The following is a 12,369-nucleotide window of genomic DNA, read 5'->3' on the forward strand; positions in this document are numbered from 1 at the left end:
CAGGAGGTAATTAGATCCTTTCAGAGACGTCTGGACCATGCCCACCACCCCAACATGGGACAGTCACTGTGTCCTCTCCAGAGGGTTAAGAGCTGGGCTGCTAATCACAAGCAAGGTCAGGGGTTCAAACCCAACAGCCACTATGTGGGAGAAAGATGAAGCTCTCTACTCTCAATAAAATTATAGTCTTGAGACCCTGTTGTTGTTGTTAAGTATCAATGAGTTGGTTCCAACACAGTGACCACGTACAGGGTTTCTAAGGAGTTTTTCCTACAGCGCCAGGCCAACACTCCACAGAAACTGTTTACAGGCTCCCTGTGAGTCACAATCGACTTGATGGCACTGGGGTTGTTCATTGGTGGTTAGCCCGGAAGCTCTCCTTAAAAGTAAGAACATCCAGCCCTTGAAAACATGATGCTAAGTGAAGAAAGTTGATTATAAAAAGACAAGTATTGCAGGATCCCGCTTATGTGAAAAATCTAGAATAGGTAAGTGCACAGGGACCACAGTGGATTAATGGTCACCAGAGGCTGGAGGGAGGTGAGAGGCACTGGCATGTGCTAAAGGAGATGAGAAATTTGGTGAGGCTCATTGCTGCCTAATAGATTCCATTAACGTAATCAGTGTCACTGAACTGTACGTGCAAAAATGTCACATTGGCAGATGCTACATTATGTGCATTCACATCACAGTAAAACATTTAAATAAATGTAAAAAAAAAAAAAAATCAAGAATTCTATTTCAAGCCATTGAGGAATAGGTAGCTAGTTCGTAACTGGTATTGAGTCATAGGGTTTATCCATATGAGGGGAAAAACAAAAACAGTAAAACAGCATTAAGACTCTTTATGGAAGTAAATTTTATCTATTTATATAAATTCACCTCTTATTGGTCACTGGGTCATATTGCTTTCTGGGGTGTAAAGAGACATGTACCCATAGAGGCAGAAGGAGAGTCAGGAACAGGAGTGGGAGATGGACTGTCTGGCTCACTGCCTCCTCTGTCAGGAGCCCAGAACTAGATGGCACTCAGCTACCATGCTTGGACAGTTTGATCAAAGATTCCATAGTAGAATCCTGATCAAAAGGAGAAAAATGCAGAACAGAATTTCAAATTTTCATGGACTCTAGACTTTCTGGAGCCATGGAGAGTGGATAACCCCCACAAACTATTATCCTGAGATAGTGTTTAAAACTTGAACCAAAAATATCACCTGAGTTAAAGCCCAACAATAGTTTAGCTTAGCTAATAAAGACTGTCTTCCTTGAGCATTAGTATGCGTTTTAAAGAATATCTGTGTGTGATCAAACTGACAACAGCAATGAGGGTACAGGGAGCTTAGGGACAGTGAGTTTGTGTCCATGAGGGAGGAACAAGTCAGAAAAGGAGGGTGAGAAGGTGGTACAACTCAGAGAAGGTCATCCACATCACTGAATGGTGCATGGAGAAACAGTTCAATGGATGCATGCTTTGCTGTGCATATTCTTAACAACAACAACAAAAATAAATCACTGAAAATTAACACATATACCAAGGGGCTTCAAAAAGCATGTGGGGAAATTCTATTATCTTTTAATTTTTCTAAGAACTTTTTGAAGCCCAGTCATATAAAATATTGGCTGTAGAGGTGAGAAAGTGGAAATAATCAAATATTTGTAAATGACCTACGCTTAAGAAAATGCTGGACCAGAGAATACCATGCAGTAGTCAATAAAATAAAATAAAAAGGGAGTGGGTACCAGCATTGACAGATACGCAAGAATACTGTGAAATAAAAAATGGCAACTTCGTTCACACAGAAAGAGAAGTAGCAGTGCGGAGAAATGCAATTTTAATGAAAGCTGAATGCCCATCATGAGGGCAAAATGAAAAAAAAAACTTACTAATACTGATGTGTTCTTTATTTAAAATTTGGATGTGTTTTGTGCATAGGGATATTTTTTTCTCATTAATTTGGACTTTTCAAGTATTGCATTAAAATATTCTTTAACTTGGGGGAAGAGAGAGGAAAAAAGTCAGAACAGATGGAGTTAGGGCCCCCGGCAGCATTAAAGGAAAAAAAGGCATTAATAAAGCAAAACATTTGCTTTTTAAATGAAATACCCTGGGAAGAAAAGAATGGGCCAGGGGTGGGGGCTTGTAGAAAGAATCACACAGGAAGGGGGCTCAAGCGTGTGTCTCTATTCACAGGATCTTGAAAGAGTAAACTGGCCCTCAATCCGAACATTCTGAAAGCACACCCACCGGTCCACACTGCCTCATCTGAGCCTGGGCTTTTTTGCAGACCCTTTCAACTTCTCCCCTCCCATTGAGCTGTTGCTCAGTGAGGGTCAGTGAACTTGAACTTGCTCACAGACCCCTGTGCTCCAAGCTTCAAAGACCTGTTTACAAGGAGTTGTCCACGGATCTCAGTCAGGCCTCTGGCCGAGCGGACTCTCCCAGATGACAGCTGACAGGGGTGTGTCTGTACACAGCTCACACCCAGGGCTCCCGGGGTCCTGCCCCTCTTCCATTTTCCACCATCTGGAGTTCCAGTATTTTAAGATGTAGCTAATGAGCCGTCAGTAGGATCGGCCAGCCTGTTAGCTCTTTAACTTGTTTTTTTTCTTGAAGAGTGGTCCTTTTGGGGGTACCTGGCATGCAGCCACAGAGAGTAAGTAGTTGGGGAATAGGATAAGTGGGTATCATGGACTGAATTGTGTCCTCCTTAAAAAAAAAAGTGTTCCCCTTTCCAAGACTAAAACTCAATGGGAATACATTCTCTGATTGGTGACGATGTTCATCACCGATAAGGGGAAGTGAGGAAAAACAGCAACGAAGCTGTGAGCTAAGCCCAACAACGTTCAATAGACTCCTGTGAACCGGGTGAAGACCTGGTTGGCCAGCAGTGTGGCAAGACCTGGAGACTCTTGGGCCCAGAGTCAGTGACATTGCCACAGAGGACTAGAGTGGAGAGTGAAGCGTCCAGCTGATAAGAATAGAGGGCAGATGCATAAGAACACCCACACTTGCAGATAATACCCACTTGACCTGACTTCAATGACTAGATGATCAGAGCTCAACTAGAAGAAGAAAGGAGAGGAAAAAAAGAGTAATCTGATGAACTTGACCTATACCTATGGATGCAGTAGGTCAAAGGAGGGAACAAATCTTTACAGCAAGGATCATTCTCATCCCCTCTATACACAGAGTAGACAGGGATGGGCAACTTGGACATTGGCTACCCAAAATGGGTGGGGGGTGCGGGTGGGGAGCAACAAAGGCAAGAAGTGACTGGCTTACAAGCTTTCAAGAGGGAACCTAGATCCACAGGGTGTGGAGGAAGGTAGAATCTCTACTGAATAGTATCCAATCTGTCTAGGCGGGGCTGATGAAAGGAAATGCGGATAGGTCTCTTGTGATACAATAGTGAATAATTGTTATCAGGACTACTTGTGAGGGTTAGAAATGTAAAGGTAGACGTTTTGTAACAAGGAGGAGAGTGATTAACTTTGCAGTCTAGGAGCGGAGGTCCCTGGCACCATCAAGAGAGAAGAGTGGAGAGCAGGACCCTACCCAGAGAAGCAGTGATGCCTGAGATGGAGGCAGAGACAATAACGTGGAGAGATGGAGCAGCTGGGGACTTTAGACACAGAGAGGGAAAGGGGCTGTGTGCTGACGACTGGGGGGAGGGGGCCAGGCTTGTAGGATATACCCTTTGGTTGGTTGATGATGCATGGAGGGGATTGTAACCATGGCAATGAAACGATATACAATGGGATGAATGTAAAACTAATGTTCTCCCATGTAAACTATCACATAATTCACAATAAAACATTTGGAAAAAAAACAAAACTGATGATCTGCTCTGTAAACCTTCACTCAATTCATAATAAAAAGTTAAAGAAAAGATGAAAAACAAACAAACAATATGTTGTAAATTCTATTATACCTGTGGTTATTAGCCCATTTTGAAGCAGGATTATCTTTGTTATATTAAGGTGCCCTTGTGGTGCTGTAGGATAAGCACTGGACTTGCTAGACAAAAGGCCGGCAGTTCAAACCCACCAGCCACTCCTCGGGGGAAAGATAAGGCTGTTTGCTCCCGTAAAGATTTACAGCCTTAGAAACCCCATACAGGGTTGCTATGATTGGAAACTATGAATTGACTTGATGGCAGTGAGTTTTTGTTATATGCATAAGATGGTATTAGTGTAGGGTATATCAACATCAATCTCTTTTGAAATATATGAGGAGGCTTCAAAAGTTTGTGGGGAAATTCTATTATCTTCTCATACCATTTGTCCATGAACTTTTTGAAACCCCTCATAAAAGCAATAGGCTAATTGAGGAGGAGAGACGCCATGCCACATAAAGACAGCCAAGAAACCACGGAAGGGTTGCTGCAGGGTAATCAAAACCCTTCTCCCAAAGCCGGGCAGAGAGAGTAAGCCTTCCCCTGGAGCTGGGGCCCTGAAGTCACTCTTCTAGCCCCTAAACAGTGAGGGAAGCAATGTCTGTTCACATGGATTTCTGCGACAGCTGCTCTGGTGACCACGGCAGTGGCTGAGTGGATGAGGTAACAAAGAATGGGTGACAGTCTGGGGGAGCCATGGAGCAGGCCTGGGGTGAGTCCTGCCCCACTCGTGCCACAAGGGTGAAGTGTGTTTGTGTGGTTGTTCAGCAAGCCACTTGAAGAACCCCAAACAGAGTAGGAACTAGAAACAAGGGAGCTCCTGGTCCCTACCCCTCTGCATTTTCTAATCTAGATTTGAGGATCCCTCAGTAGAGTCCTGGTGTGCCACTGTGGGTTAATGCACCTGACTGCAAAGCCGTTTGAACTGCAAGGTCGGTGGTTCAAATTCACCAGCTGCTCCTAGGAAACCCTATACAGGGTTGCTATGGGACGGAACCGACTCGACGACACTTAATAACAGTGGCACAGTGGGAAAAGCATTGGGCTGCTAACTGTAAGGCCGGCAGTTCAAACCCCCCAGCAGCTCTGTAGGAGGAAGAAAAGGCAGCCTGCTCCTATGAAGACCGACAGTCTCAGAAACCCTCTGAAACAGTTCTCCTCTGTCCTACAGGGTGGCTCTGAGTCACCACCAACTCAAGGGCCCTGGGTTTGACTTTAGTTTTGGTCTTTGGCTCCTGGAATCAGGAATCAATGAGAAACCTGAGTTTGTTTAAACCAGAAGGAATCTATTGAAAAGATCCCTCCATCTTTTCCGTTTGATTCCCAAACAGGACATCAGCACAGCCCCATCTCCAGCATCAGTTTCTAGAAATTTTCATTACTCCTGGTACCCGGACAGGAGGGAGTGAGAGGCATGAGGTCGGGGTGTGCAGTGTGAACTTACTGGTTAACTCGTACGTGGTAAAAGCGGAGCTGCTGTTGATGGTCTTGAAGCTGCTGTCGGCTGTGGGGGCAAGCAGAGTAGAGAGCTGGTTACTGGGGGGCTGGGTCCCACCACCCACCCACAGAAGAGATGTGGTTGTCATTGTTTTAGCTATTGAGTCACTTCTGACTCAGTGACCCTGAAGACCAGGAAGTGGGGACCGTCTGGCTCTGCCAAACCAAGCGTAGTTTCAGCCATCATATTCGGGTGAATTAACTAAATGTTTGACTAAATATAACAGGCTAATTTTTAAGCTGATAATTTTGTAAGACCCATGAATGATGTGGTACATTTTGGCAGAAATAAATTTTCCCCATACCTGCTGTTGAGGGTTTCTCAGGCTGTAAATCTTTGTGGGATCAGAATGCCTCATCTGTCTCCCTCGGAGCAGTGCGTGGGTATGAACCGCCAACCTTGTGGTTAGCAGTGCAGTGCGTCTCCTACAGCACCACCAGCGCTCCTCCATGGTGGAGATGCGAGTCTCCGTAAAGCAGGGGTTGTGGGTCCCTGAGCGGGATAGACGCTGCCCCTTCGATCCCAGGGTTGCACGTGTATTTAGTGTGGTGGTGGTGGTTATGTGCCGTAGAGTTTGTCCTGACTCATAGCGACCCTGTACAGGGTTTCTGGGGCTATAAATCTTTATGGGAGCAGAAAGCCTCATCTTTCTCCTGCGGAGCAGCTGGTAGTTTCGAACTGCTGACTTCGCAGTTCGCAGCCCAATTCGTAACCCCTACGCTACCTGAGCTCCTTGTATTTAGCGTAGAGCAACCCAAAGATGAGAGGAACCCGGAGGAGCACAGTCAGCAGACACTCTGCCCTGAAAAGGGCCAGCAGATGCCAAACTGAAGACCAAGGATGATGGCTCAGAAAATTGCTGCATCTAGGCCTTTGACTGCATTTGGTTTTGCTGCAAAGCCCAGGGGAGGTACTAGGTGCTGTAGGCCATCGCAGGGACAGCACAGGGTATGAAAGGGAGTGAAGAGTAGTGGACAGCTCCTCCCACCCATATGAGGGTGCAGGGTCAGCGGGGAGGGGCTGTGTGAGACTGGTCAACCTCACTGCCCACGCCCAAAGAGCCTGGGCCATAGGCAGAGCCTCCCAACACAATGGACAGTGTACGCTGTTACCAAATGGCTATCTTACTGCCCCCAGGCTGAGGATGTTGTGGGGTGGAAGGCATTTTCTGTGCCACTGCTTGGAGACAGAAGGAGACACAATTGTTGCCTTCCTTCTGAGAGGGGAGAGGTCTATTTAGGAGCTCTGCTGGGGCCCCAAGCCAGAGATCCTGGGGGAGCTAAGCTGGCCCAGAGTAGGGGAGCCTCGAGGCCTGCCTCTTACCTGTAAGCTCGGCTCTGAGGGCCAAAGGGTTCTTCAGTACTGTCTTCACCTCGGTTCCGGGTCCTGCCTCAGACTCTAGTTCCCTGTAGTAGACTCGGTACCCCACAAGGAGGCCATTCAGACTCTCATCCCGAGGGGGCTGCAAAGATAGCACACGACTTAGTCTTCACGTTCACCTAGTCAGCTGTGTGGACGACAGTCCCCGAGTCATGTCTGTGGCTCGAGTTCCAGCTAAACAATAACCAGGTTGATACGAGGGGAGCAATTATACTAGGGAGGTATGTTTGCCTTAGAATATCCAACCCTGTGAGCTCCAAAGCACAGTTTACTCAAGGAGGAAGTTCAGAAGGCAGGAAGGATTCTGGAAGATGGAGGACTGGAAAACAGGAGGCAGACGGGAGCAAATGAGATGAGAGCTGTTACTCTGTGGGGAGGCCATCGCTGTAATGAACCAAGTGTGCATGCGGTGCTGGGGTGCAAGACTGAAGATCCTGCTCTGCAAATCCTCTGCCAGCTCACAATGAAAAGTCAAACATAAACAAATAAACACAAAAAGACAGACACATAGAGGGATGTGGGAGAGTGTTCACTGTGCAGATGACCCTGGGGAGCTGTTTTCCAGGTTCTCTCAAACCTTACAGGACCAGCGTCCACCTGTGAGTATTCGTGTTTGTTGTTGTTGTGAAGTGCTGTTTAGTCAGTTCTGACCCACAGCTACCCTGTATAGGGTTTCTGAGTAGTAGCTGGTGAGTTTGAACCGCCAACCTTGCAGTTCTGACTCACAGCGACCCAGTAGAGGGTTTCCGAGGAGCAGCTGGTGAGTTTGAACCGCCAACCTTGCAGTTCAAATGGCTTTGTAGTACAGTGTCACACCAGGACTCCTGAGTATTAGTGTGGACACGTGGAACTCTCACTCACATCCAGATGGAGCCCCAGAGCTAAGGCTGAAGACTGGGGTTCCCGACACGGATGTGTGAGGAGGCTGACTGGAGCACTAAGGGAGTCGTGGTGTGGTCTGGCTCTGCCTGTCCATCTGGATGGTCTCGTCTCTGTCACTGTCCAGTCACCAGCCTTTGAGGGTCCTGCTGACTTCTCCTCATGCCAGATCACAGCAAGACCACCTCCTGTCTGTCCATCTGTCAGTCTGAGATGCTGTCATTTCTTCTCTGCAACCCCCATCCTCCACCCCCAGAACCCCCAATCCTTGACTGCACCCTGCTCAGCACATCAGTCTTGGTGCTGGCTCCGTTGGTTTTCCTCTCAGAACCCACAGAACTGCTTTTCAAAGAATCAGGTTGGCTTTTTGGGATTCACCCCTACTCCTAAAAACTGGCTCCACATAAACAGAACTTAAAATTCTTATTGCCAACCAGATTTACTGGCTCTTCTGAGACTGGAGGAACCCTGGATTCTATTGTCTGGAGACAACGTTTAAGCCTTGAGACAGAAGTAGTTTTTAAATGAAACCATGGACTTCTTGCAATAAAGAATATTCACCTAGAAGACTGTGCTGGTTTAAAGAATTATCTACACAGGACTGACTATCTATATGGGTAAAGTTGGGTGTCCCAGTGCATATATTTGCAAACATTAGACTGTTGTTTATGAACTATATAATAGCATTACGAAAAAATAGAGATATTTCAAGGACAACCAAAGTGGGACACAGAGACATGAAGTAAGCACACGGTGTTGCTTACCAGAGACCCTAGACACAACAGGATTAGACTGTTGTGAGCCACATGGTTTTCATCGGCTGATTTTGGAAGTAGGTTGCCAGGCCTTCCTTCCTACCCTGTCTTAGCCTGGAAGCTCTTCTGAAACCCATCCGGCATCACAGCAACATGTGGACAGGTGGGATGGTGGCTGGGAATCGAACTCAGGACTTTGGCATGGAAGGCGAGAATTCTGTCAGGGAACCACTACTGCCCCCCTTCTGTTATTGTGCCCTCGAGTGGATTCCAACTCATACTGACCCTGTGGGACAGAGCAGAACTGCCCTAGAGAGTTTCTCAGGCTGGGAATCCTTATGTAAACAGACTGCCTCATCTTTCCTACGCACCATTTGGTTAGTAGCTCAATGCTTCACCCACTGCTACACCAGGGCTCTTCCCAATGTCTACTGCCTGTCAGTAAACAGCTGCTGAAAATGCAGAGTAGGACAGATAGTGAGATTTTGGAGAACCCCAGGACTTCTGTTCTGACCCTCCTGGGCCACAAACAGGCAGAAAAAGGGGTCCCTGCACAAGGCTGTGTGCCTAGCCCTAGCCTGCTTCTCGAGGCCATGCTCACTTAGATGGGCCCCCTGTCCCAGGAGCCATCTGCATGTAGCCCAGGAGTGTGCAGGGGCAGGAATGGGCAGTGACAGTGAGAAGTCTCCTGCTTCATCTCGGCCATCTGAAGTGTCTCAGTTCAGCTAAGAGGAGCAGTGAGCCAGCCCATCAAAAGGCTGCCGCTGAGTCTCTGATGTGCTGGCCCCAGGAGCTCACCCCAAGTTCATCTTCAAAGCTGCTCTCAGTTCCCAAGGTGGCAAAGGCCCCCAGATGGGAGAGATACTGCAGCACACACAGTCCTGGGAAGTCAACCCACTCATAGCATCAGTGATGAGTAGGACATCAGGGGCTGGGGACAGAAAAGTGACCACGTGTAGCACCTGTAACTGGAGCTCAGAGCCACCACTCACAGAGCTTTGGAGGTGGATGGAGGGAAGGGTTGTGTGCCCATCTCCCCACCCCTCTTAATTTGAGGCACAGATGAAGACAAAGACCAGTTTGCCCAAGCAGCTGAAAACCAAACTGCTTACCTCAGGGCTTCAAGGATTGGCTCCATCTGGGGGGTGGGGCTTCAGGCTTCCCTTGGGAGCTGGGCTCAGTCACACTTCCTCCCCCTGGAGAGTTTTCAGGCCCAAGTCTCAGCTCCTCGATGTTGCCCCTGGGTGTCTGCTTTCTGCTCACACCTGACAACTTTCCTGCAGTGTGAATGAGCCCAACCTCCCTTACCCCCCTTGTGGCCCCAGAGAAACTGGAACTCAACTCAGGGTAATAACTGGGGGCTTACACTCCCTAGTCGGTGCCCATAGCTGGAGCCTTCTCCCCGGAAGGTCTGCAAATACCACAAGTGCTGGTCGGCTCAGCCCTCCCCACCTTCCTCTGGCCACAACTAGTGTCTTGATCACCCTGGGTGTTCAGCACTTCCCACAGGCTCTGGATCTCTGTGAACAAGTGACCCAAACCCCTGGCCGTCAAATGGACGCTGACTCATAATGATCTTATAGGAGAGAACAGAACGGCTCCAGGGGTTTCCGAGGCTGCCATCTTAATGGAAACAGACTGCCTCATCTTTCTCCTGAGGAGTGGCTGGTAGATTTGAACTGCCGACATGTGGTGCTTTAAACACGCACCACAAGGGCTCCTCATGCCCTCCTTAAATCAAACCAAACCCACTGCTGTTAAGTTGAGTCTGACTCACAGCGACCCTACAGCACAGGCCAGAACTGCCTGGTGGAGTTTCTAAGGCTACCATCTTCATGGAGCAGACTGCCTCCTCTTTCTCAAAAGGATTTGAACCACCGGCCTGAGGTCAGCAGTCGGGTGCTTTAACAATGGCACCACCAGGGATCTTATGATATTTCTGTGGGAAGGTGCCCAGAACAACAGCCAGGATTCCCTGGGGAGAGAGTTCAGCTCAGGATGAGATCTAAATCCACAAATCAAACCTGCGGCTGATCACCAGCCCCACCTCTTGGTGACCCTGTGTGTGTGTGTGTGTGTGTGTGTGTGTGTGTGTGTGTGCAGAACTGAGCTCCGTGGGGTTTCCAAGAGCTGCTTTAGGAGGAGGTTGCCAGGCCTTTCTTCCTCGGCACCTCTTGGTGGGCTAGAACTTCTAACCTTTTTGTTAGCAGCCGAATGTGGCTACCATTTGCACCACCCAAGGACAAGATGTGTTAGGGCTTTTCTCTTTAGCAAAACAAAGGAAAAGAGAAAGAAGAAGACAGCCTGAAAATTCACCCTGGATTCTGCAGCAGCATGGGATGGCAGGTGGGGAGGAGGGGCAGCTTTGGAGTGACACCTTGAATGATGGACGGGAAGTCTGAGGACAGTCAGATTAAATGTTGTGACCAGTTCAGACTTATTAGCGCCTATTACGGTCTCTGCTTGGTGCAAACACAACACTGCCACCGTCTAGAATTTGATTTCAAAACCTCAGGTTTCAAGCAGGTCTGGACTCTGTGAAGAAACACTTTGAATGACCCTCCCAGGCAGTCAGACCTGACAGGCCACACGTGGCATTTGGATCAACCAATGTCCTTGGATTTGCCACCTAGAGGTCTGCAATATTTAAACAAATTACCACCCCCTAACAACAACAAAAAAAGGTTTTGCAGGTGAAACGTTCCATTTGGGAGGCAAATCTATATTTAAACATGCTGTCTTTGTTCTGTTGGCTCTGATTTAGAAAATTACTCATAATTTTAATTATACGTGAATTGCCTGGAGGCGGACAGGCATTGATTTCGACAATGCAGGTATTACTGACCACCTCCTGGTCTCTGCTTCTTACAATTAGTTTGTTCTGCTCTCATGGGAGGGGGCAGTGGATGGACACGTGCGCAAGCTCCTTGGGTGCAGACAGAAGCCATTCCCCAGAGCTGTGCCACCACAGTGGTGGCAGGCGGATGGTTCTGCGGTGACTGCCGTTCTTGGTTAGACTTGCTAGGCTACAGGAAGGCCGGGCACTCTGTCGACCAGAACACGATTTTGTGGTAGAGACCACTGTGCCACCAGGTCTCTTTCTCCACTAATTGACAAGCAAATGCTCCCCCGTGACACACAGGGTCTCTATGAGTCAGTATTGACTCAACAGCAACTAGGAGCATCGTATGAGTGGGAGGTGGGAAATTAAAGCCTTTGGGGATGTCATTTTCTGATTTAATGAAGGTTTCTGCCTCCCACCTAACCCCCTACTGTAAACTGGATCTGAAATTAAGGGCTTCAGTAATACCAGGGACCTTGATTCAGACCTTAGACCAGACTAGACCCACAGCATGGAGTCCCTTCCCACTTACAGGGACCCTGCAAAGCAGAGCTCAACTGCCCTGAGGAAAGGCTACAAATCTTCATGGATGCAGGCTGCCTCGTCTTCCTCACTTGGCATAACTGGTGGGTTTGAAATGCTGACCTTGTGGTTAGCAGCCTGTTTTTTAATCACGGTACTGTCCTTTTATAATATATATGTTATACAATTAAGGAGCTCTGGCAGTGTAGTGGTTACCAATCACGCTGTGAACCTCAAGTTCGGCAGTTCGAAACTACCAGCTGTTCCACAGGAGAAAGATGAGGCTTTCTGCTCCTGTAAAGATTTACAGCCTCAGAAACCCTGTACAGGGTCACTATGAGTCGGAGCTGACTCCATGGCACATAACCACCAACCACCATATTATACATTATATATGATATGCATATTATATATATAACAAGGACTGCTATGTTCTGACCTTACAGAGAACACTGTGACCTCCCATTTTTACAGAACCTGAAGATTGATCGGAGTCCCTCAGTGCCACCGCTGCACAGTGGCAAGCTGGTGGCCAGAAGACTTGGAGGCGGGGCGGGGGGGAGTCCAAACTGACTCTGTTGATATCCCCATTGTATCC

The 12,369-nt window shown here is 48.0% G+C and overlaps 1 protein-coding gene across 1 annotated transcript in view; it reads right to left on the reverse strand.

Moving 5' to 3' along the window:
- Window positions 1-12,369, reverse strand: part of SDK1 (sidekick cell adhesion molecule 1) — a 774,959-nt gene that overhangs the window by 94,333 nt on the left and 668,257 nt on the right. Inside the window, exons 33-34 of the mRNA XM_006859873.1 lie at window positions 6,717-6,855; window positions 5,340-5,399 (exon numbers count right to left, since the gene is read on the reverse strand). Of these exons, the coding sequence (XP_006859935.1) occupies window positions 5,340-5,399; window positions 6,717-6,855 (199 nt within the window). The remainder of the gene's footprint in view (window positions 1-5,339; window positions 5,400-6,716; window positions 6,856-12,369) is intronic.

The sequence above is a fragment of the Chrysochloris asiatica genome, unplaced genomic scaffold, assembly GCF_000296735.1.
Source record: "Chrysochloris asiatica unplaced genomic scaffold, ChrAsi1.0 scaffold00034, whole genome shotgun sequence".
Classification (NCBI taxonomy): domain Eukaryota; kingdom Metazoa; phylum Chordata; class Mammalia; order Afrosoricida; family Chrysochloridae; genus Chrysochloris; species Chrysochloris asiatica.